This window comes from Chaetura pelagica, unplaced genomic scaffold (genome assembly GCF_000747805.2).
Source record: "Chaetura pelagica isolate M959 unplaced genomic scaffold, ChaPel_1.0 scaffold311, whole genome shotgun sequence".
In the NCBI taxonomy this organism is placed as follows: Eukaryota; Metazoa; Chordata; class Aves; order Apodiformes; family Apodidae; genus Chaetura; species Chaetura pelagica.
The window spans coordinates 1-25,630 of record NW_009952152.1 but is presented as its reverse complement, the minus strand read 5'-3'; the positions used below and the strand labels follow the sequence as shown (position 1 = coordinate 25,630).

Below are 25,630 nucleotides of genomic sequence, written 5' to 3'. Positions count from 1 at the left end.
CTCAAGCTGGGGGAAGAAAAAAAAACCTCCCACAGAGTCAATGGCTGCTAATTCCAGTGGTGCTAACGAGGAGCTTAAGGCCCCTAATCCCGGGATGGAGCTGCTGCCCTGGCGGCCTTTGCTGTGGGGCTGGTGGAGAAGGAGGTTGGTGGGTGGTGGCTTCATCCTGCTGTGGGGGTGGGTCTGGGGGCTGCTCCCCTGTCAGTGGGGAGGTGTGGGTGCTGAGCCCTCCTGTCTCCCCAGCCAACCTTCCTGGTGGAGCTGTCCCGTGTCCTCGCCAACCCCGGGAACAGCCAGGTGGCCCGCGTGGCAGCCGGGCTGCAGATCAAGAACTCCCTGACCTCCAAGGACCCTGACATCAAGGCCCAGTACCAGCAGAGATGGTTGGCCATCGACGCCAGCGCCCGCAGGGAGGTCAAGAACTATGTAAGTTGGGTGGCTTTGGGTTCTCCACCCTTTTCTTTGTCTCACCAAGGAGGGGGTGGAGGGGTGAGGGTCTTCTCTGTTCTTTTCCAGCCCAGGCTCCTGTTGGCCCCTGCTCCCTTCCAGGAGACCAGCAGTGTCATCTGCACTTGGCTTGGGTGCTGTGTTGCTTGTAGCACATTTCATGGGGTGATAGGATGATTCAAACTGGAAGAGGGGAGGTTTAGATGGGATGTTTGGAAGGAATTATTGGGGTAATGAGACACTGACCCAGGTTGCCCAGGGAAGCTGTGGCTGCCCCATCCCTGGCAGTGTTGAAGGGCAGGTTGGATGGGGCTTGGAGCAACCTGGGCTGGTGGGAGGTGTCCCTGCCCATGCAGGGGGTTGGATCTAGATGATCTTTAAGGTCCCTTCCAACCCAAACCCTTCTGTGATCCTCTCTGCACTTGCCTGGGTGCTTTGTTCCTTGCAGCATCTTAAATCTCTGGAATTATTAGGTTAAAAAAACCAAGCATGAGGCTCCTGCTTTGAATCTCACACCATCAATATTTTTACAAGGAGCCTCTGACAGTCTTGAGTGGTCACAGGAGCTGATGTTGCTTCCCCACCAGGTGGTGTTTCCTTTTTTTCCTCCACCTGAACAGCTCCTCAGCCCTGGTACAAACCCCATCCACATCCTGGCAACACCCCCTGTGTCAGGACACACCCTTGTACGTGAGGCACATTTTTAAGAGCAGAACATGGTACAAAATCGACAAGTTCCAAACAGGAAATTATATTCTTGAATTTACACAGAGATGGGGAAGTTGCCTGAGGACTCCTGTGCTCTTGGGTGGTTCCAAGTTCAGGCCTTGCAATGGCAGAGCTGTTTGCTTGGCTCATGGGAACAAAGATGTCCCTGGAATTCCCTTGTCTCCTCACTCCTCAGTCTTTTGTTTACCTGGATAACAGCTAAGGGGGAGCCTGAACTGCAAACAGGAGCTGTGGGGCTGCTGAAGCAAACAAAGCCAATTTATGAGTGGGTTTTGTCAAATAACAGGAGAAATACAGTGTCTGTGAGGTGATGTCTGGGAAGTGAAGGTGTAGAACTGGAAATGCCAAAGCAAAGTCCTACTCCTCCCTCCAGACCTTGTGTTTTAAAGAAGTGTTACTGGGCTGGAGGAATGGAATCATTCTTCTGACTGATTGTGATCAAAAAAGGAAATTATTCTGTTCAGATGATCCTGGTGTGAAGGGTGAGGTGTGGGGAGGGTTTTTGAACCCCAGGTTGCTTGGGTTGTTGGCAGTTCTGGTGTTCAGCACCAGCAGGAGGAACCGCCGGGTGAGTCGCGGCTGCGCCTTGAGCCCGGGGTATGGAGGGTGTGGTGGGAGGACCTGCAACCCCACAGCTCTGCCCCCTGCCTGGAAGGGGCAGCCATGGCCACCTTCATGGCACGTGCTCTTTGTCCCTGGTCACAGCCACCTTTGTGGGGGGAGAAAGCAGAACAAGGGCTCTGGGGAAGGGATGTGCTGGGAGGGAAGTCAGGCTGTGACTTGGGTGGCAGGTTGTGACTTGGGTGGCAAGTTGTGACTTGGGTGGCCAGTGGGTGCCTGTGGATGCTCAGGGACATCACCCACCTCCTGCTGGTCCCTCCCACAGGTTTTGCAGACGTTGGGGACAGAGACCTACAGGCCCAGCTCAGCCTCCCAGTGCGTGGCTGGCATCGCCTGCGCAGAGATCCCCATGAACCAGTGGCCAGAGCTCATCCCCCAGTTGGTGGCCAATGTCACCAACCAGCACAGCACAGAGCACATGAAAGAGTCCACGTTGGAGGCCATTGGGTACATCTGTCAGGACATTGTGAGTATCTTCCAAATTCTGTTTTCTCTGGAGTCCAGTTGAAGTGTTGGCCCAACCTCTCCCAGCACCTTCTCCCTTCCAGCCTTTCCTTTCCCACACCCCTGTCTCTGGGAGGCTCTTGAGCTCCTGGTGTCTGGTAGTGCTTGTCCAGAGGATGTTTGTGCTGACAGAGCCATAGGGATGGTGTCTGGAGGGACTGACCTGCTTTCCCACCACAGATCCAGGTCATCTTTCTTGAGGGGCAGATTTAAGTCTCCACGTCTCTGCTGCCCTGGGTTTTGTTCTACAACTCCAGTTGTGTGAGATGTTCCAGTTGAGTTTGGGACCAAGTGTTTGATTCCTTTCTCTGCTGGGGAGACCTGACAATGACCCTCAACTCGAGTGAACAGTAGATAATTTATATTTCAGAATTCTTGACTCATAGACTGTTCCACTCTTGGAGGCACCTTCTACCAAAGGTCCTGGGGTTTTCTCACAGAGGTCTCATGGTGTGTCTGAGGTGAATTGTTGGTCAAAGTAAAAACCCTCTATCCTATCTGACCCACCACCACAAACCAGGACCAGCTCCTGCTTTTTTGGTGCTGCTGAGTGTCTTGAAGAGCACAGGTGGGGCTGGTTGAGCTTCTATGGAGTGAGGCAGCAAGAGAAACCTTCTGCTTGGTGCTTCCCATCAGGCTGCAGGGGGTGGGTGTCACCAGGGAGGGACAATGAGATAAAAGAGGAAGTCTGGAGCTGGAGAGGGAGGCACTCCAGGATGAGTGGTGTTTGGTACAAGCCTGCAAGGCTGGAGTGTGTGTCCATCATTTCCTTGGATGGCATGGACTGTTGGGCTCTGGATTTTTAGGTGCCCTGGTCTGCTGATGGGGTGTTTTTGTAGCCAAGATCCCTCTGGAGAGCTTTGTACTTTGTGTCAGTCACTTTGTGACACAGTTTATGAAATCACAGAGTCACTAAGGTTGGAAAAGACCTCTGAGATCAAGTTCAACCATCACAACCCAACATCACCATGTTTGTGGATGTGGTTTGGGAATCTAGTGCTGGATAAATTCTCATGTAACCATTAATACAGTGACTTGGGGTGAAGAAAAAATTAATTTTCAGTCTATATTCACAGCTTTATTCTTTAAGTCTCAAGTGCTTACACAGTTACCTCTCCTTGCTGCTCCACACAAGGTGTTTTTGCCCCGTGTCTAAAAAATACTGGATACTTTGTCCAATAAACATCTCAGCCACATCTGCTGGGGCAGGACTCTGCCCAGGAAATAAAGGAATTTGAAATCAAGTGGTTTTAACTTGCTAATTGAATGAAGTCAAGTACTCTGGAGCTTGTTGACCTGTTCTTTGGAATTTATTTGGCATTTCTGGCTTGAGTATCTGGAGTATTTGTGCTTGGTTCAGCCTTTTCTCTCCCAGAAGCTGTAAAGGTGTGTGAATTCCTGGGATTTGCCTCCTGATCCTCCCCTTGCCCTTCATGTCCTAAAACTTGTGGCTTCCAGGATGAAACTTTGAGGATAACTGACAATATAGAAAAGGTTGTTAAGCTGACAAGTTACTTTATCAACACTTCTTTTAGGATCCAGAGCAGCTTCAGGACAAATCCAATGAGATCCTGACAGCCATCATCCAGGGAATGAGAAAGGAAGAGCCCAGCAACAATGTGAAGCTTGCAGCTACCAATGCACTCCTGAACTCTTTGGAATTCACCAAAGCAAACTTTGACAAAGAGGTGAGGGGGGGGGGAAAACTTGACAATCCATGGTCTGAAATGCAGGGAAGGGCTGGATCCATGGTCTGTGATGAGAAATCATGCACCACGCTGAGGTTTGATGCATAATTCTCCTGTAACTGAGACTGGGATTCCTTCCCATAAATCCAGAATGTTCTTGTGATGCAGAAAGGCTGTGGGAATCCTCAGAGATCCTTCAGTGGGAAGGAGACATCCTTGGCTTTTTTATTCAAGGGGGGGGGGATGAATTTGAACTGACCCTGGAGTTTAGCCTGTTAGATGCTCTGCTTCCTAATCCAGCTCCACTCTCTGCTGCTGCTGGAGCTTGGATCAGCACTTTCTTTCAAGTGGTGTGGCAGCAATCCAGATTTCACTCTGCCTCTGAATATTGTTGGGGAAGGAAAGCCTGGAAGAGTCTCCAAAACAGGGGCCTCAGGATGAGACTCTCCCCACAGCAGGAAAATCTCTTGATGTTTTTCCTTTTCCTCCTGGGATCAAGTCTCTCCTCTTGGCCTCTACCAGGGAGATGATGGGGAAGATGGAATTAATGCTGAACCTTCAGCTTGGAAGGTTTTGTTCATGAGAACTTCCACATGTCATCTCTTCAGTGGGTGTTGGGGATCAACAGGATCCTTCTCAAGATGTGGGGTGGGAGGTGCCTGATCCATTCAGACCATATTTCTGTTGGACTGTCCCTTCCTGCTGGGATGAAAGAATATCCAGGTACTGCCCCTCAGGAAATGCACATCCTGACTGAGCCTGGAGGTTCCTTGAACACGTGGCTGAAATAATTCAGGAAACAGGAGGATTTATTTACTTTTCCTTCCTAGTTTTTCCTTGTTTTTTCCCCCATTACCAGAAAAAGCTGGTGTCTGGAGTTCTGGGTCTATTTTGGACACCCTGTTAAGTGCTTTTTCAAATGAAAGCCTGAGATTCCCATGTAGGTGAAGAAATGTTATAAAACCCCTGCAGTGAATAAGTCACCTGTGCCACTCCCTGGTCTTCAGAAGTGCTCTGTGAGTGATTGTCCTTGTCCAGACTCAGAACAGGGAGGCTTGCAAAGGCTTTGATGCTTTTGTGCTACAATTCTAATGTTCTTTTATTTCTTCTTCTAGTCTGAAAGGCACTTTATTATGCAAGTAGTTTGTGAAGCAACACAGTGTCCAGACACAAGGGTGAGTGAAAATGATACAGGGGTGAGTGAAAATGGTACGAGGGTGAGTGCAAATGAGTGCCCTGATTTGTCACTTGCCTGGCTAGATCCCCTACCATCAAAAACCAGTTGAAAAGTGGCACGTGATACGAGCAGTGTCTTGCTCAAGCACTGGTGCTTGTGCTAATGCTCAAACAAAATGACTTCTGTGCCTAAAGGCAGAAGCTGGAAGTTTCTGGGAGGGTTTGTGTGGCTGGTTTTTGGGAGGCTCCGTTAGGTGCGGAAAGGGAATCAGCAGGAGGGCTGGGTGGTTCATCTGGGGTGGGCTGGGGGTTTTCAAAGCACTGGGAAAGGTCCCAGCTCTGCTCCATGTTCTGCTCTGGCAGGTACGAGTGGCTGCCTTACAGAACCTGGTGAAGATCATGTCCCTCTACTACCAGTACATGGAGACCTACATGGGCCCCGCGCTCTTCGCGGTGAGTACCCGGGTTGCTCAGCTGGGCTCCTCTTCCTCTTCATCTAAGGGGGAAAGTTTTCCTCCTTTTCCCAGATTATTTTTTTTTTCTTTCTTTCTTTGGCTGTGACTGAATGCTGGGAATCCCTTTTTTTTCCCCCAGTAAAATCCATAAAAGCCAGCCTCAGGTGTTTTTAAAAATAAGCCCCAGACTCCCCAGGACAGGTTGGGTGAGTTGCTCTGCAGTCCCCTGAGGTGCTGATCAGCCTCTCAATGAGGAGATTGTCCCCAGGAGCAGCCACACTCGTGTGGCATCTGATTTCAAACAGTCTTGGATCTCTCACCAGTTGGCCAAGAGCTGGGAAACATGTTTCAGGAGAAGCAACTTGGTAAAGTGTCCTTCTTTCTTTCCTGCTTCTGCAGATAACTATTGAAGCCATGAAAAGTGACATAGATGAGGTGGCTCTACAAGGGATAGAGTTCTGGTCCAATGTCTGTGACGAGGAGATGGACCTGGCCATTGAGGCCTCTGAGGTGAGCTTGGAAATGGCTGCTGGGGAGTTGTGGGAACACCAAACTGGTGTCTTTGGAAGCCCTCCTGTTCTCCCAAGTGTAATTGCCCAGCAAAGCTCTGTGACCAGCCCTGGTGGCTCCATGACCAGCCCTGGTGGCTCCACACCAGCCATGGTGCACTGCTCTGCTGGGACATGGTGTGTCTGTCACTGGAGCTGAGTCCTGAGGCTGCAGGAGGCTGGTGGGCTCAGGCACAGCTTGCAGTTGTGGTCCCAGCTCTGGTGCTGGGAGCTGCCTCACCCCACCCTCAGCTCTGGTGATTTCTTCTGCCAGTTAAGGGAAATGCAAAGCTTGTGGCCAAGGTTGCCCAGGGAGCACCCTTTGGAATTGCCCTCACTAGCCCCTTGGCTTGTTCTGTACCTGATATGAAGTCCTTTGTGTAGCTCCATCTGACCTCTTTGGCTCCCTGGGTGGGATGAGGTTGAGCTGCCTTTTTAAGTGAGGAAGGTGTTTTTCTCAGCAGCCTGGCTGGGAATTGAAGCTACTTGAGAGGAAGTTTCTGTGACAGGTTTGATGAGAACACTCTGTGACACTCAGGTGCTGGTTCTCTGCAAATGGGACCTGACAGCTCCCTGACTCCTTTTGAGCATTCCCAAGTCAACTCAGGCTCCTCCTGGAAGGATTAACCTACATGTGCATTAGGCATGGACACCAGGCACTGGGTGGCACCAGGGGATCCTCAGGATCATGAAGATCTTTGAGCTGTTGCTTTGTTAAAAAGAGCAGCTGGAATTGTTGAGATAAATGTACCATGTTGAAGGGAGAATATTTAATAGAATCATGGAATGGTTTGGGTGGGAAGGGACCTTAAAGATCATCCAGTTCTAACCCCCCTGCATGGGCAGGGACACCTCCCATCAGCCCAGGCTGCTCAGAGCCCTTGGATTACTGGCTGACTGGGAGGCCTGGTGGACTCTGTTAACAATTCTGGAGTCTGTTACAGGCAGGAGTGACACAGTCCTACCCCAGAGCACAAACAGATTGGTCACATTCTGTGTAATACATTATTTATGAGTTAAGTATGAAATTATGGGATGAAATAGAAGTGATCATTATCCCTTACAAAGAATGGGGCTGGGGATGAATTTGGGATATTGTTCTGCATGCAGATGCTGTTGGCATAAATTAGCTGTAGAGATCAATAATAGCTTAGACTTCCAAGGGCTCTGGATGAATCATATCCATCTTTAAAAGCAGCTAAATATATATTTATGTTGAATTCCCAAAAAAAATCAAGGATAAAAGGACAGTCAGCAGCATGTAGGTTTTGTTTATGTACTGAAGACCTTTGGCTGCTTCTCTGGGGGTCACTTGTTAATTACAGGTAACTGCAAACTGAAAAGTATTTATCTTTGTCCCCCATGAGGAGGGGCTCCCTACTTGGATGGAGTGAAAAATTGACTTTGTGTATTAAATATATAGCTGGGGTAGGTGCAGGGCATCCTTGAGGTTCCTGTGTCTTCTGATAACTTGAGTTTTCCTTCTTGAAGGAGAGGAAAACATGCAGAAGAGAACTTGGTACCAACCAATGAGTTCATCATTCAGAGCTCGTGCCTCTCCAACCACTGAGAATCATTTTGTAACCTTTTTTCTTTCCAGGCAGCAGAGCAAGGGAGGCCTCCAGAGCACACCAGCAAGTTTTATGCCAAGGGGGCACTACAGTATTTGGTGCCAATTCTGACACAAACATTAACAAAACAGGTGAGTTGCACAGGGTGAAAACACCAGCACCTGCTCTCAGGTGCTGGGCTGGTGCTGAGGCACAGAGCAACAAACTGGTTGTGGCTCCCTTGCAGGGGTGACTTCTTTGATAGCTTTGGTCTCCAAGGTGCTTTCTGTCCCCTGGGGGGGTCTGAGGGGAGCTGTGGTGGTCCCTGGTCTGTGATGAGGCATCATGCACCACTCTGATGGAATGATGATGCATCCTGTTTGGGGCTGAGACTGGGACTGCACTGGGTGCTGGGCCTTGTGTGTGCTGGGTGCTGCTAACACAGGCTGCTGGTGGTGGTTTCTGAAGAGACTGGGTAGTTACCTGTGTGTCCTAATGACATGTTTGTGAAATCAAAACCAGGAGAGGATTTCTGTGTAATTGGGGATCCAATTCCTGGGATTCTTGAGCTTTTGTTTTTTCAGCTGTGAAGTCCATGTTTATTAAGCACTTCACAGGGACTTGTTTTGGACTGAGTTTCACAGTCTAATCAAAATTAATGGCATCACTTGCTACAGCAGGTCTAATTATAAAAAAAACCCTGTTAATTAAGCCATTGAGGACAGAATTGATTTGGTTTGCTAAGAAAATGCTTGGAGAAACCAGGGAATTGTTTCCCTGTGTTGTGTCACTGTTAGCTTGGCTGCAGAGAGTTCAGGATCAGGAGGTTCTAAAGTGTTAAAAGAGGAGAGATAAAACAGATTGAGGGAATTGAAGCTTCAAAGGAATTTGGGAAGGGGCTGAGGCAACGGTTGAGGGAAGAAGCTCTTCAGCTGGTACATTGGGACACTCTGTGAGGTGATGGCTCAAAGGAGGGAAGTTTCAGCCCAGCTGAGAGAGAAGCAGCCTGGGAGATGCAGGAGGGTGTGTGTGCTGAGCTGCAGCCCTGCAGCTGGTCCAGGTGACTCAGGGAGCTGCATCTCTGGCAGAGAAGCAAGTACGTCCAGACCTGGATGGATTTGTAAAGATAACAGGAGGTAACAAAGGCAACTGGAGTTGATCCAAGGGGATGGAGCTGCCTGGGGCTGGGGAGGGATGTTTTCCCCCAGGCTGACCAGGGGTGCTGTTCTCTTAGGATGAAAATGATGATGATGATGACTGGAACCCCTGCAAAGCAGCAGGAGTCTGCCTGATGCTCCTGGCCACCTGCTGTGAAGATGACATTGTTCCCCATGTCCTGCCCTTCATTAAAGAACACATTAAAAACCCAGACTGGCGATACAGAGATGCAGCTGTGATGGCTTTTGGGGGCATTTTGGAAGGACCAGAGCCTAACCAGCTCAAACCACTAGTCATACAGGTAAGAGTCTTCTGGGAGGCTTGTAGAGCACACACTGTGATTTATGTAGAGGCTGCCTGCTTGGCATGGTGTTCCTGTTCCAGGGAAAAGCCAAAGGATGCCACCTTGGAATTGTGTTGTAGAGAGATCTGGTGGTTGGGTTATAGCTTTGAGTCACAGGGACATGCAGGACACCTGACTCAGACCTGTCAGTTCTCAAGTCCTCCCCTCTGTGGAGTAACTATAAATTTTAATATATTGAGAACAATGTCCTTACTGGATCTAGAGTGTCCTGCCCTCCCCAGTTTATCCTTAGAGGGAATGTATTGACATCAGAATCAATGGCTTGGATTAAAACTAGAAGAGGGGAGATTTAGATTGGATGTTAGGAAGAAATTCTTCAGTGAGGGTGGCCCAGGTTGCCCAGAGAAGCTGTGGCTGCCCCATCCCTGGGGGTGTTGAAGGGCAGGTTGGATGGGGCTTGGAGCAGCCTGGGCTGGTGGGAGGTGTCCCTGCCCATGTAGAGGGGTGGAACTACATCTTTAAGCTCCATTCCAACCCATTCTGGGATTCTATGATTTCCACACCTTGCATTTGATCACATCTTTCTTCTGACCACGATGACCTCCTAGGCAATGCCAACTTTAATAGAGCTAATGAAGGACCCCAGCGTGGTGGTGCGGGACACGACGGCCTGGACCGTGGGCAGGATCTGTGAGATGCTGCCTGAAGCTGCCATCAATGACATTTACCTCGCCCCCCTGCTGCAGTGTCTGATGGAGGGCCTGAGTGCTGAGCCCAGGGTGGCCTCCAATGTCTGCTGGGTAAGGTGCCTCTGTGCTCTTGGACCTCTCCTGAGTCTGGATCCACAAGGGGAGTGCAGCTCATACTCACATTTGTGAACACACATATAAATACACATATGTGCTTGTGTGTTGGCTCACAATGTCATGGGTTTCCAAGAGGACTTGTGGCTCTGGTGGGAAAGAATAAAGGAAGAAATGGATAAAAATGTTAATATTCAGTGAGTGTAGTTAGAAAATGCCCTGGAAGCTGTCCTGGGTGACAGGGGATGTTCAGAAAGGCTTGCTAGAGTGTGGCTCTTGGGGGCAGCTGGATTGCCTTCATAATGCTAAGGGAGATACTTGTTTCCCATTACCTAAACCAGCTTCTGCACTGGTTCCAGAACTAAATTGAGGAGCCTGAGATGTTTTTGGTTCCCTTAGAGCTGCAGTCCCTTGGGTTGGTCTGCAGAGTTCAGGTGTGTCTTCATCCTGATGCATGTCTGTTCCAAGGAGAGTATCTGATCTTTCATTCTAAAGAGGATGTGTCCCTGCCTGCCTTTTAGGAGAGCTGCTCAATCAGAGTTGAGAGATGAGGATTTGCATGTCAAAACAAGTTTTAGAAATGACAGCATTTGTTCTCTTAGTGTTCCAGAGGTCTGAAGACTTCTAGTCAGCACAGAAGCTTTCCCTGATCCGTTGGTCCTGGCAAAAGTCCATGTCATTGTGGCTTTTGTCTGCTGGAGATGACTATTACTCTGTGTTTGTAGAGTGAAATGAAAATCTGGAGGCTTCCAACTCCTCTGATCCACCTTTCTCTCAGAGCAGCTACAGTTGCTCTGCAGCTGGGAGCTGGAGCAGCCCACAGCCTTGTCTCAACTGGATTTTAACTGGGTAGAACCTGTTGAGGTTCAAGCAACCTGCCTCTCTCCAGTTGATTCTTGACAGCTCCCAGTTGAGACCAGTGACAGTCTGCAGACATTTGTGTGCAGCCAGCCTGCCTGCTTTCTGTCTGAACATTATGCTTTAAATCCTGGACATCTTTACCACTGTTGCACCAAAACTCCAGGAGCTGTTCATGAGGAGAGTCCTTAATCCTGTTTGGGGAGGTTTTTTGGGGTGGTTTTGTTAGAATGAAATATGTATTTATATATGTATCTAATTTCTGGGTTTGTGAGGGTAAAACTTAATTGAGTAACAGGAATTGTTGTTGTGTGTTTCAGGCCTTCTCTAGTCTTGCTGAAGCTGCCTATGAAGCTGCAGATGTGGCTGATGATCAGGAAGAACCAGCAACTTACTGCTTATCCTCCTCATTTGAGCTAATAGTCCAGAAACTTCTGGAGACTGCAGATAGGTAACCCCAAACCAGCTGCCTTGAGCTCTGCAAAGATGCTTTGCTTTTATGATGACTTCAGGCTTAGATCTGAATGGTGGTTTATCAGAAACAGGCTTTTTTTTGGGTCTTGTTATCACACAGAATATAGGATGCTAATCCCCAGGAAGAAAAGCTATTCACACAGAATAATTTCTCAGTATTTTGGCCAGATCTGCTTTTAGTAAGTCTGGGCTTCTTCCATGGTTTGCTTTGAAGTTTCCAAGCATGGTGTAAGACTCTGCACATCTTCAGCAGTGATAAAACTCTTCAGTTTTGCTATGAGGCCACTGAATAATCAGGATTGCAGCAAGAGATAATTGTGTGTGTTGTTCCTTTTCCTGGGATTGTTCCATGCTGTTGCTGGGTGTTTCATCCACTCACAGGTATTCCCAGAAGAGCTGAGGACCTAGTTAAGCTGCCTACTGTCCTTTTCCCATCTAAGCTGAAATATAAATAGATAAGGCAAAGCATATTTTTTTCCCCCAGCTCTGCAGATGCAAAAATAAGGGGAATGCTGAATTCTGCCTTGAAGGGTCACATGAATCTTGACAGCTCAGAGTTCAATCCTTGGATCAGTTCAATCCTCAGCTGAAGCTTTTTGCTGCAGGACTCCATCTTCTTAAATGGTGTCCCTGTCTGAACAGTTCAAAGCCTAAACTCTTCCTGTCTAATTTACATCCCACCAGGAGCTTCATGCCTGGCACAACATCACTCATTTTAGCTCAGGTCTTGGCTGTCTTGATTTCCAATTCAACACCCTCACCAGCCTCTTGGGGGGCTGTCAGGGGGGCAGCAATTTGTGCTGAGACCATCCCAGGCAGGGTAGCAGCACCCTGGAAAATGGGACTTTGGAGGCTTTTTCTGCTCCCTGACTTGCTGCCAGTGACTGAAGAAATTAGAAATCATTATTAGCAGCAGATGAAAAATATGTGCTAAAAGTGGCTTCACAAAATTCACTTACTTTCAAGTCTTGGATTACAAGAATGCAAGTGCTTCTGCTTGTCACAACACTAAAATTTACTTTAAAAAAAAAAGAAAAAGACTGTTTCTAAGCACTGGGAGCTGCAAATAAATTCCTTCTGTTACAGACCTGATGGACACCAGAATAACTTGAGGAGTTCTGCATATGAATCTCTGATGGAAATAGTGAAAAACAGTGCCAAGGACTGTTACCCTGCTGTCCAGAAGACAACTCTGGTCATCATGGAACGACTTCAGCAAGTGCTGCAGATGGAGGTGGGTCCAGCAGAGCTCCCAGACCCCCTGGGGCCTTTTTCAGGGGGAAAAAAAGTCAAATGTGATGCTGCCCTTGGGCTGTGGATTCAGCTGGGGTAGGAAAAGGAGCTTTGTTGCTGACTGTGTGTCTTGTATGATGAGGTTGTGGGGGTTTTATTATAAATAGGTAGATACTATATATAATCTATATCTAGACATTCAAGTTCTGAGCAGCACCTCTTAAATTTGAAGAAGCAAATGTTGATAAAATTGAGCCTTGGTGCTGTCAGGATCTGCTGGGTTTGCTTGGGCTGCAACACAGGCTTTTCACACCTGGGTTTTGTTCTTTTCCAGTCACATATCCAGAGCACTTCAGACAGAATCCAGTTCAATGATCTTCAGTCTCTTCTTTGTGCTACTCTACAGGTAAGTTCCTGCCTCCTGTGCTTGTGGTGATGAGAGAAAGGTGTTGGTAGAGTCATTTCTGTGCCCCTGAGGATGCAGGCTTGGTCCTGGTGATGAGATCTGAGAGAGGAAATTGGATCTGGTGTCCCAGCTGACACGTGGGAGGTGACACAAGGTTCACAAGGCTTCAGTGGAGCACAACTTAGAAAATTGAGGGCAGTATGAATAACTGCCTGGAGCAGGTGGAAGGTTGTGGGTGCTTCAGGTTGGCTCTGATGTTGGCTACAGGCTGAACAATTGCTTTGGTTGGCACAGAGGAAAGGGGAAAAAAAAAAACCCCACAACCTCCATAACAGCTTTAATTTGTTCATCTGCCTCTTGTGGTTGGTGTTCTTATTTAAAATGGCACTAATTAAAATGCACTGAGTGTCCTTGAAATTAAACATCTGGTAATGAGTAGCCCATGTGACTGGGAGTACAAGTGCAATTCAGTTCTTTGCTTATTCCTGCAGAGTCCTGAAAACAGCTGCTTTTTTTTTTTTTTTTTCCTTCAAAAAACCCCCTGATGGATCAGCCCGTGGTGTGTGGTTGTGCAGCAGGAAGGGGGTGCTGTGCCCTCAGGCCTCCTGTACAAGACACTGCTTTGAAACAGCCTGTGAGGGCAGGTTGGGAGAGTTGGGGTGTTCAGCCTGGAGAAGAGAAGGCTCCAGGGAGACCTGAGAGCAGCTTCCAGTGCCTGAAGGGGCTCCAGGAAAGCTGGGGAGGGACTTGGGACAAGGGCAGGGAGGGATGGGATGAGGGGGATGGATGAAAACTGGGAGAGGGAGATGGAGGTTGGACATGAGGAGGAAATTCTTTGCTGTGAGGGTGGTGAGAGCCTGGCCCAGGTTGCCCAGAGAAGCTGTGGCTGCCCCATCCCTGACAGTGTTGAAGGGCAGGTTGGATGGGGCTTGGAGCAGCCTGGGCTGGTGGGAGGTGTCCCTGCCCATGCAGGGGGTGGCACTGGGTGATCTTTAAGGTCCCTTCCAACCCAAGCCATCCCATGATAAGATTTTATATAGATCCAGTGTCTGTGCAGCTCAGAGAAGAAAGGAGGGGTGTCTTGCAGAGCAGAGTGTCTGTCTAAACTCCCATTTACTCCTTTCCTGGGTAGTGTTACCTGTTCCCTGCAGTTTTTCTTCCCCCCTTTTTGGCCCAGGCCAGGGAGCCTTTCCCTGCAGGTACCTCCTGTTCCTATGAGATTTACTTCCCTTGGAGGTCTCCTGGTGTTGTCTCCAGGTTGTTTTAAAAATAACTAACTTCATCCTTGCAGCTCAGAAGCCTGTAGCATCAGCTCTTCCTGCCACTCTCCAATGTTTAGGGTAATTTTTCCAATAATGGGGAGGTGGAAGGAATCTGTCTTGGTGGGCTGCAAGGGGGCAGTGCCTGGACTCTCCTGGGCACAGTGGAATCACTCACCCCTTTCAGGATATCTCTGCCTGTGGGAGTTGAGGATCAGGTGGAATTAAACTGCTGGGGTTGAATTTGTGAACGTCTGTTCCTTCAGCATCAGGAAATCTGAACTTGAAGCATTTGCAGGAGTTGCAGCAGATACTTCAATACCACAAAGTAAAAATCAGCAGGGAGGGTTTTTTTTTTTATTTCAGCATTGCAAAGTCAAGTGCCCTGCTTTGGTACAGACTTCCTCTCTACTGCTGGAAATACAATTCTGAACATCCAGCAGGGGAAAAAAACACTTGTTAATATTTAAATGAAACAAGAAGATCAAGATCAACTATTTAAGCAGCCAAAGTCAATCTCTTTGGAGTGACTCAGTATTGAAGAATCAGGCTCGAAATAATAATTTTCCTCTGCAGGTGAAAGATTCAGTCTTTTCCTTTTGTAGGAAATGCAAGTTTATTTTAAATAAGGATCCAGCAAAGCTGTTTTGTAGTTGACAGGCTGTGAAAGGGGTGATTGGAGCTGTACAGGAGGAGGAGAGGGTGGGTTCATGTCAGGTATTGAGGTGTTTCCCTGCTCCTTTGCAGGGTGCTGGGGGACACAGAGCACCCACATGCTCACCAACCTGCTCTGCCCTCCAGAAACTTGCTCTGCTCCTCCAACACCTCAGTGCTAAACGTGTTCCTGCAAACCTGTTCTCATAGAATCATGGAATGGTTTGGAAGGGACCATAAAGACCATCAGGTTCCAAACTCAGGGTCACCTCCCAGCAGCCCAGGCTGCACAAACCTCATCCAACCTGCCCTTGAAACATCTCCAGGGATGGGGCAGCCACAACCTCCTTGAGCAACCTGTTCCAGCACCTTCTTACCCTCATGGTGAAGAATTTCTTCCTGATGTCCAATCTAAATCTCCCCTCTTCCAGTTTAAAACCATCACCCCTTGTCCTGTCACTGGTGCAAAGCCCCTCCCCAGATTTCCTGGAGCCCCTCCAGGTACTGGATTGTTTGCATTTGCAAACATTTGCATTGGTTGTATGGTAATTTATTCTCTCTTCACCCTGGGTGGGAGAGGTCTGACTGCTCTGAGTAATAAGGGCATTTTTATGTCACATTTCTCCAGTTTAACTCCCTGGTGCAGAAGCACAGGTCACATTCAGCCCTTGCTTGTCAGTAAGAGGTTGAGGTCACATTGCTGGGATGGGAAAAAGCTGGGTGGTTTTTTTTTTAAATAGGGCCAAATTTGGGCTGGTCACATTTAATGCCAGCTTAGAAATGGCAAGGCTGGAGAACAGCCTATGCAGCAGGAAAGGTAAATTCAGCTGGCTCACTGAATGCAGCCCAAATGAATGGGGCTTTGCACCCGCCCTGACAAAGCACATTTCGGCAGCAGCAGAGTTCAAACAGCAGCTTCATTTTTAGCAAAAGCCCAACGTGGTCACGAGCATCAGGAGCCAGCTCAGGGGATGGAAATGCAGGATTCAGCTTGGCATAGATGGAAGCAATTCCAATCTCTCTCTCTCTCTCTCTCTCCTCTCTGTTCCCACCCAGAACGTCCTGCGGAAGGTGCAGCACCAGGATGCTCTGCAGATCTCTGATGTGGTGATGGCCTCTCTGCTGAGGATGTTCCAGAGCACAGCAGGCTCAGGGGGTGTGCAGGAGGATGCCCTGATGGCAGTCAGCACCCTGATTGAAGGTCAGGCTTGTCCTGCAGAGCTTGGGGCAGAGCTGGGTGGTGGCTTCCTTCTCTTTTGGACAGAATTGCTGAATGTTGGGGGTTGGAAGGGACCTCTGAAGACCATTAAGTCCAACCCCTCTGCCAGAGCAGGACCAAAAACTAGGGCAGGTCACTCAGAAAGGCATCCAGACAGGTCTTGAAAGTCTCCAGAGAAGGAGACTCCATGCCCTCTCTGGCCAGCCTGTCCCAGGGCTCTGTCACCCTCACAGAAAAATTCTTCCTCGTGTTGAGGTGGAACTTCCTGTGCTTGAGTTTGAATCCATTGCCCCTCCTCCTGTTGCAGGGCACAAGTGACAAGAGGTTGTCCCTGCCTTCTTGACACCCAACCCTCATGGATTTTTAGACATACAGGTCTCTGTGCTGCTGCAGGACAGGTTGAACCTTAGCAATTCCTCCTCACTGCTCCCTGTGAGCTCTGGTGAGGTTGTGGGTTTGGTCAGGGGTGGGTTTTTAGCCATTGGTCTTGTTGAAAAGAAATGGTGGTGACAGAGATCAGTGTTAGTGTGGGCCAGAATGGGTGAAGGGAAATAAACTTTGGGTTGTGGGGTTCCAGGGAGTTTGAGCTTCATGGTTTGGGTTTAGGAGATGGTGATAGATGGTCTGGAGCTCCAGGAACACACACTGTTGTCTGAGCAGGAAAAGTGAGGTGTAACCTCACTGTCCAACCTCTTTCAAGGGCAGGTTGGATGGGGCTTGGAGCAGCCTGGGCTGGTGGGAGGTGTCCCTGCCCATGCAGGGGGGTGGGACTGGATGATCTTTAAGGTCCCTCCCCACCCAAACCAGTCCAATTCTGTGAACACCTCTGTGTTTTGGACATGGGTCCTCAAGGGAGATCAGTTTGCAAGGAGGCTCCTTTGAGTCTTCCCTTTCTCCAGAGCTGTTCTGGCTGGCCTGTTGAGGGTCTGAGCAGGTGACAGGGCCCAGCTGTGGTGGCAATACCTGCCTGGGGAGGACACAAGATGCTTTGCAGTGCAGCAGAGCTGGGTTTGGCTTTTTGGAGTAGCCCCTTCAAGATGTATTTCACTGATGCTCAAGTTTTGTCTGAGAATCCATTTGTTCTGCTTCTGTGGAACATCCAGGTACTGCTTCTGGGTGGAATATAATGGTGGGTTTCTCTTGTGTTGAACCTCCAGCAAATACATCAGAGGTTGGGATATTTTTTTTTCCTAACTGGGATACTTTCCATGCTCAGTCCTAGGTGGAGAGTTCCTGAAGTACATGGATGCCTTCAAACCCTTCCTTGGCATTGGACTGAAGAACTATGCTGAATACCAGGTAGAGCTCAAACCAGGCAGCCCTGGGTTTAAATTCTCAGCTGCTGAGTTCAGCACAACTTCTGGTGATGGAGCCCTGTAGACTTTAATTACTGGTTGCACACACCAGTTTAGGCTCTTTAGTGTAATTCAGCAGAAAGAGGCCAAGTCACTGAAGCCCCTGTTTGCACAGTGGCTGCATGTGAGTTGGCCTTGATGGGGAAGGAGGCTGCTGCTGGCTGTGGGTCTCCAGTAGAAAGTCAAGCCATGGTCCTCACCATGGGGTGGATGTTCAGACCCACCTGGCTGCTGAACTTGTTGGTGTTGGTTCAGACCAAGCACCTGCTGCTTTGGTGGTATCTGGATCTCTCTCCCTCCCCTGTGGAGAAGCAAGCTCAGCTCTTGGCAGCTTTCTGATACCAGTGGTTAATGAAGCAGGGGCTCATCAAGGTCCTTCTCCTCCTCCCTGCTGGAGTGGCTGCAGCCCCTCCCCCCTGCTGGGGGCTCCAGGAAGCTGAAGCTGTCAGGACAGAGCAGGGAGGACTGAATCACTGGAACCACTGGGTGGGTGTCTGAGTTGCTGTTCTGTTTGCAGGTCTGTCTGGCTGCAGTGGGCCTGGTTGGTGACTTGTGCAGAGCCCTGCAATCCAACATCTTGCCTTTTTGTGACGAGGTTATGCAGCTGCTCCTGGAGAACTTGGGGGTGAGTGTTTACCTTCTCATTAGCCCAGTTAGTAACAGTTGGCTTGCACGCTGAGAAGAAAGTGGGAGGTGGGAGAAGCAGAAGTGTTAGGCATGCTCTGAAGATCCCATGTTTGACAACTATCTTGCTTACTATTTGAATGGAATCCAAATTTAGGGGGGGGGGAGGATTCACATTTCAAGTCAATGACTTCCTTTATTAGCTCCTCCCCCCTCTATGCTGAACTGCAGCTGAACATGATGGTGCTGAACTGTCTTCCAGAATGAAAATGTCCATAGGTCTGTGAAGCCTCAGATCCTCTCAGTGTTTGGAGATATTGCCCTGGCCATTGGAGGGGAATTCAAGAAGTACCTGGACGTTGTACTCAACACCCTCCAGCAGGCTTCCCAAGCACAGGTTGATAAGGTAGGCACTGGGGCATGTTCCACATCCCTTCCTTAAAGTCATGATTGAGTAAGAGCTGCAGAGATGTCCCCAGGGCATTGCTGATCTGTGCTTTCCTGCTGCCTTTCCAGTCTGACTATGACATGGTAGATTACCTGAACGAGCTGAGGGAGGGCTGCCTGGAGGCCTACACTGGCATCATCCAGGGCCTGAAGGGAGACCAGGAAAACGTGCACCGTGAGTACTGGGTCCTGTCGTGGGGATCTAAGCCTGGAATGGCAAAGGGAGATGGGAAGAATTTGACTTGGACAGGCTGTTCCATGGCTGTTGTCACAATACATACCTATTCTTTATCCTTGTTCGCTCCCTTCTGCCTGCCCCCAGGAGCAGGGACTGGTTTTACAGCCTTCACTGTGGTTCCTCCAGCACATTTTCTCTGAGAGCTCTTCTGGAGCCAGATCCTGGCTGTTTGGGGGTGCACAGGAACCCCTTTTAAAGGGCAGAGTGTTCCCCAGGAGCTGTGTTTCACCCTGCTCATACCAAGCTGTTCCCTTGCAGCGGATGTGATGCTGGTGCAGCCCAGGGTAGAATTTATCTTGTCCTACATTGACCACATTGCTGGAGACGAGGATCACACCGACGGGGTGGTGGCTTGTGCTGCTGGACTGATAGGGTAAGCAACCCCAGCCTGGCTCAGCTGACAGCACACTCAGGTGGGCAGGAATCCTTGGACAACAGTCTTGATGTTTGAAGCTGCATTTTGATCTGGAGGATTTAATGTCAGTGTTTCTCCAGTCTAGTGTTGGGTGTTTAAGGTGGTGAAGGGGTTGTGCAGGTGAGGCCCTTTCACTGACAGGGTGAAAACCAGCAGGTAGAAGTGTAAGCTGGATGTGTGCTACAGGAATTCCACATCTAGGGTTTGTCAGGGATGACCTGGGCTTCAAAACAAACCACCCCACCCTCAGTTCCCAGAGTCTGGAGGGATTCAGGCCAGAGTGTTTTGATTCCTTTTCTGTTGCATTGAGCTGAGGGGAGCATCAGGGAGCTCAGGCTTTGGACAGGAGCTCAAACGTCTCTGGTTAGTCACAATTTCAGCAAACTGTTCAGCTCTGCTGCTGCAATTAGTGACCATATGCAGCATTTAAAAAAGGACATGAGCTGTGAGTCAGATTTCTTTTTGCTAGCAAGAGCTGATCAGAGTGGTGCTGGCACATCTGCTGGCAGTGCTCAGCCTCAAAAGCTTTTCCTTTCTTCTTCAGGGATTTGTGTACAGCATTTGGGAAAGATGTACTGAAATTAGTAGAAGCTAGACCCATGATACATGAACTGCTAACTGAAGGAAGAAGATCCAAGACGAACAAAACAAAAACCCTTGCTACCTGGGCGACTAAAGAACTGAGAAAACTGAAGAACCAAGCTTGGTAAGGGATTACACCCACCTCCTTTTCATGCTGCATAATTAGGAAATTGGCTAAACTCCTGAGCCTGAAAGAGCTGCTTCACAAAAGCCTTGTTCTCTAGGAGGTTGTTTCTCAGTTATTTTCCTGTAAACAAGCCCCATCTGTGGTCCTGTCTGTCAGAACACACAGTGAGGAGTGTGGTGTGAACCCCTGGGCTTCCACAGCACCAGCTGCAGACTGGGGGGCTTCTTGCTTTGTGGGATGTCACCTGGGCTCCTCCAGACATGGGGCTGTTGAAGCCTGTTGGCTTCTCAGTCCTGCTGGGGGTTCAGGGACCCAGCTGGTTGACATTTGCAGTCATGGTTTAGTTTTAGATAGTCCTGTGAGGAGCAGGGATTGGATTTGATGATCCTTGTGGGTCCCTTCCATGCCCCAAATCCGTGATTCTACTGAAGCACCTTTTAAAAGGAGGGGCATGATGGTGCATCTGCCTTTGGGAGGGGACATAGAGGTTGGATATTAGGAAGGAATTCTTTGCTGTGAGGGTGGTGAGACCCTGGCCCAGGTTGCCCTGGGAAGCTGTGGCTGCCCCATCCCTGGCAGTGTTGAAGGGCAGGTTGGATGGGGCTTGGAGCAGCCTGGGCTGGTGGGAGGTGTCCCTGCCCATGCAGGGGTGGGACTGGATGATCTTTAAGGTCCCTCCCAACCCAAACTATTCCATGATTCTATGAATAAGCCTGTTACAGCTTTGTCACCCAAATAAGAAATTCCTTAGTATCCTTAATATTTCCTTTTTAATCATTTTTTCCACTTCCTGCACATTTTACCTCCTGAATGTTTGACTTGGTGTTTTGGGTTGTTGTGTCTATTATAAACAAACCCTTTTTGCCTGCAGATCTGTTACCATTGGGATGACACCTGAGAACCCCCACTGGAAATCTCCAATCTTTTGAAAAAAAAAACCAACAAAACAAAACAACCAACAAAACCAACCAACCTGGAAGTGAGGAGTGTGCACGGATGCTGAATGTTTGGGAATGAGAGGATGAGTGAGTGAGGCTTGAAACACACCACATTGAAAATCCCGCCGCGGGCAGGGAGCCCAGCACGGACTTGGTGGAAAACCTGGAAAGCCTGGCACCTTGGGAAGAGGGAAGGACCTGTTTGTGTCCATGTCATGAGTCTCTTCTTCCAACAGACCAGGACTGGCTTCTCCGTGGTGGCCAGCGCTGAAGGGAGAACAGAGAAGGAAAACTTGGGAGGAGAAGGAAAACTGGGTTTGGTGCTTTTTGAGGTCTGGCTTGGGCTGCTGGAGAGAGAGAGAGAGAGAGAATGAGCTGGAGCCTGGATCTGCAGGGATAAATGGAGAGAAGGGTGAAGGATTTTCAGTCTAGGAGTGAGTGTGTGTGAATGAGCTGGTATCCACATTCTCAACTTCGAGTCATTGCAGTTTATCTTTTTCCCAAGAGAAACAAAAAAGGGTTAGTTGTTGCATTTCATCAAACTAACTGAAGTTCAGTCTACTGATGCAGCCTAAGAGATGTAAAGCAGAAATACAAAAATAGAGATGAAAAAGGAAAAAAAAAATTTAAAAAAAGAGAAAAACAGACAAATGACAAAAAAAAAAAAGCAGAGGAAAGTTGCTCTTTAGGGCTTTTTATTTTAGGGAAACACTGACGAATGTTCAGAGCTCCCGTTCTGAGACGCTTTTCATGATCTTGTTTCATCAAAGCGCCTTTTCTTCCTTCATATTGTTCAACTGTGAATGTAGAAATGGGGGAAAAAAACCACAAAAAGCCCCTCTCGAGTCAATGGGGACAAAAAAAATAAACCCCACCAAAAACAAAACCAACCAAACCAACCCCCTCTGGCGTTCGGGGGGAGGAGAAATTGTCCAACGGGATTTCAGGCTTCAAAAAGCAACAAAAAGATCAGTGGTCAAAGTGCTCTGAATTGGCAGTGAGAAGGCAAAGGGAAAAGAGAAAAGATCTCTCCTGACTTTGTACTGTAGCAGCCCGAACATCCACCCCCCCCCAAAACAAATAAATTGTGAGAAAGAGTTGAAAAACAAAAGAAAAAAAAAAAAACTTCAGGTAAACATTTTGGATTGCAAAAAAAAAAAATAGAAGGAAAAAAACAAACAACAAAAAAAGGGGAGAAATTCAATGTTGAAACAAAATCTGATAAAAAATGCCATTTGGAAACTGCTCAGCCTTTTGTGCTCTTTATTTGATCCGATTTAATGTGGAATCTTGGTCTCTTGCTGCACTTCAAAAACAAAACAAAACATTCAAAAAAAAGAAAAAAGGAGGAAAAAAAAAAAGACATTTATATAAAATATATATTTACTGACTGGAGCTACACGAGACGGCACTTGTAAAAGGTTCTATTTTTCCACTGCAGTTGAAGATTAATAAAATGGTGTCAAACATTCCCCAATACTTCCTTTTTTTTTGTATTCTTGGTCTTTCCAGCAAAAGGGGAAACCCCATTAATGATTTTTTTTAATTATTATTTTTCTTATTATTTTATTTTTCAGTAGAGTAGGACCAGTCTGATGGGCAACTCAGCAATGAATTGGCTGCTTCCCCCATCGTGCAACATCTTGACTTTTCCCAGGCAGGATCAGGATCCTTCTGTTTTCCTTTTTTCAATGAGATGTTGGGGTTTTTTTTTCTTCTTCTTTTTCTGAGGAGGAGTTCCTTGCTTATCCTAGATCCTCAGCAATAAGCCAAGACAAAAGGAAAAAAACCACAAACCTGGAGGAGGTGCAGGGTTTGGAGACTTTCATTTTGGTTTCTTTCATTTCATTTTTGAAGAATGCAGCTGTGGAGACTTTTTTACCAGCATTTAAATCTGCAGTTTATTTTAACATGGGCATTTTTTAAAGCTGCTCGTGGGAGGGGAGAGTAGAAAACCTTAAGCAGTATTTCTTTTTTTTAATTATTATTTTCTTTGTTGTTTTTTTTCCTAAAAAGCAGGCAAGGGATCTGCTTTGATTCCCCAGTTTCCTTTTCCCAACTCTGATCCTTGGATCCAGGACAGTGGAGCCCACTTTTGTTGCCCATCTGCACTGCAGCATCCAGAATAGCTCTTGTACAGGGTATCAGATAATGTGCCTTTCAGTGCTGGGTTCAGGTTGCAGTCCAAGTGCCGACTTTGAACCAGTGTACAAAACAAAATAAATGAAATAAAATCCAATTCCCAGGTGTTTTCAGAGGAGAGAGGAGGAGCTCTGTGAGCTGGGAGAGCCAGTCAGCTCTGGAGCACTGACTTAGGGAGAGGCCTGGGTCACATTTCTAGTAATGCCTTTTCTTTTTATTTTGTTTTCTCGAGGTTGGGGGTGGGATTTCCTAAAAAAAAAAAATGCTAAAAAAAGAAAAAAGCCATTCCTGAAGTTGGGGAAGGGGCGTGGAGGGAAGAAACCTGATCATTCCTCAGTGCTACCTGTTTCTGTCCTGTGTGGCTGTTCAGCTGTAGACAGCAGGAGAATAAAGTACACTGAGACAGTAGTGGAAATAAACTTGTGTCTGGCCTGTTTGTTTTGGGGCTTTTTCTTGGGGTTTTGGGGGGTTTTTTTTCGTTGGTTTTGTTCCAGGGAACCAGTTCTCAGGAGGAATTGCAGCCACGTGGTGATGAGCAGGAGCTGCTCTGCAACCCCTGCCCCTCTTATCCCTTAATCCCTTTACTGCTGGCTGTACAGGCAGGGCCAAAAACCTATTTTAAATCCTTATTTATTTTTTAGGAGGTGATTTCACTGCTCGGCAGACTAAAAATCAAAGATTTATTCTGTTAATAATGTCTTTTTTTCCCTTTTCAAAGTGCTGATTTCAGCCCGGGAAGCTGCAGAGCTGTTACCACGAGGGGTGAACTCCCAAGCTCATCTCTTGCTGCAGGTGGGGGGAAACGTTTTCATTTCTTCAAGTGCCCATTTAATGCAATCCTGGAATGTCAGCTCCTCACTGTGGTGCTGAGGGAGGTGCTTCAGTGGTGGCCTTGACAGTGCTGGGTCAGTAATTCCCTCCTTCCAAGTCCCACCGTTCACAGATCCTAAAGGCCTTTCCCAGCCCAAATGAATTGATGATTTTAAGCTTGATCAACCTACACTTGGTCAATTTGCTCGTTGTCCTTAGCCAAGGAACTGGGTCTTTGATGCTCCTCTACCTCCCAAACCTCCCAGCACCATCCCCGTGTCACCACCCACCCAGCAATAACCCCTGGGCAGGATCCCCCACGGGTGGGCAGGACCCACTGATTGACCTTCTAAAAAAGAATTATCATTTAAAAAGCCACTTTATTTTGGTTCCCTTTCTTCCTCCCCCCCTGGCTGCTGCCTGGTTTTCCCTCTCCAGCTCCCCCGCGGAGCCTGGCGCAGACGGGCTGGGTGGGTGGGTGCAGTTTCCTCTCCGGGGGAGCTGGAGGTGACAGCAGTTGTGTCATCAGCTCTGTGTGACACTCCAGGGATAGTTGGGGCCCTTGCGAGGCTATTTCTGGGAGCAAGGAGCTCAAGTCTTTTCTCCTGACTCTGGATTTGGATTATTTTTGCACCTATTTTTTTCCCCTGGCTGGGAGCAGGGGGATGTGCTGAGCCCTGGGGCTGGAGAGGAGAAATAAACAACTCACAATTGGATTTTGGAAGCTGGGAGGTGATGCCTTGTGGCCAGGGAGCCCTGGGAAGTGATGCCACAGCTCCCAGTCTGGCACTTGCTGGAGGCAGCACTCGGTGGCAGGATGGCAGGAATGGGGACAGGGTGGTGAACGTGGCCCCTGAGCTGCTGGAACTTCAACTTCCCAGCTGAGGGGACTGGAATTTCACTGCTGTTCTTGTCCCTTGTTGTGTTGGTGGCAGGTGGGAGGAACCTGCTCAGCTGGAGCCTGGGGACCTGGGCTCTCCTGCCACAACCCAGATCCTGGAGGGTCCAGACAGGAGATGCCCAGGAGCAGGATATGCTAGAGCTGAGCCAGGATCGGTGTGACCTGGGATGGGCTGAGCTGCTCCAGGACGTGCTCCAGGGTGGGGACTGGGGAGGTTTCTCTGCTCGCAGGGGGTGCAGCTTTCCCAGCCTGATCCTCCCTGGATCCTCCTCCTCTGGCTGCTCCTTCTTCCTTCCCTTGGCCGTCCCTGTGGCAGCTCCCAGGGCAGCTGAAAAGCTTTTCTTTCCTTTATTCACTGTGACCTCCTGTGCCCTGTCCCCTGCACCAGCCCCGGGGGGTGGGACCACATCCCCCCGCCCCACCTCCCATCCCCTCCACCGCACTGGGGGAGGGGGGGGCTGAGGCCGTCTTGCTGTTTTCCTTGTGTCTAAATTAACTTCCCAACCTGATGGAAAACCTTAATTTGCACTTCAAAGGGCTGTGCAGCAATCTGCCAGCCCGAGCTGCCACTCGGGATTTTTCCAGGGCCCTGTTTGTGGCACAACCCGGCCCCACAGCTCCTGCCTGCCCCTTTCACCTCCCCACCCCCCCCACCCCGAGATCTCTGGTGCTCTCCTTGTCCCCCCATGACCTCCCCCAGCCCCCTAGAACCGTTGATTTCTCCAGGCCATGCACTGAAGGCAACAATTCCCGGGCAGAAACTCAGATGGAAGCAGCCACACTTGGCTGTCCCAAGCCTTGGTGCCCACCAAGGCTCCAAAACCCCCCGTACAGCACGTGGCTCCTGCTCCAGCTGTGGGAATCGACCAACACCCCTTGAGCAGAACCCCATCAGTGCCAGCCCGGGGTGGGCAGGGGTCCAGGGACCCCCCTGGAGTGGCCCTGCCCTGTCTCTGTGCTGCTGG

The 25,630-nt window shown here is 48.8% G+C and overlaps 1 protein-coding gene across 1 annotated transcript; it reads left to right on the top strand.

Annotated features, from left to right (window-relative positions):
* Nucleotides 1-249: 249 nt before the first annotated feature.
* On the top strand, nt 250-19,875 carry KPNB1 (karyopherin (importin) beta 1). Its single transcript, XM_010006939.1, has 19 exons — nt 250-426; nt 2,063-2,263; nt 3,837-3,989; nt 5,105-5,164; nt 5,529-5,618; nt 6,020-6,130; nt 7,769-7,870; nt 8,953-9,177; nt 9,789-9,980; nt 11,162-11,292; nt 12,402-12,549; nt 12,883-12,954; nt 15,924-16,068; nt 17,303-17,385; nt 17,959-18,066; nt 18,328-18,471; nt 18,582-18,687; nt 19,009-19,123; nt 19,710-19,875. The coding sequence occupies exons 2-19, from the start codon at nt 2,147-2,149 to the stop codon at nt 19,873-19,875; spliced, it is 2,268 nt and encodes a 755-aa protein (XP_010005241.1). The 5' UTR covers nt 250-426; nt 2,063-2,146.
* The last annotated feature ends 5,755 nt before the right edge of the window (nt 19,876-25,630 follow it).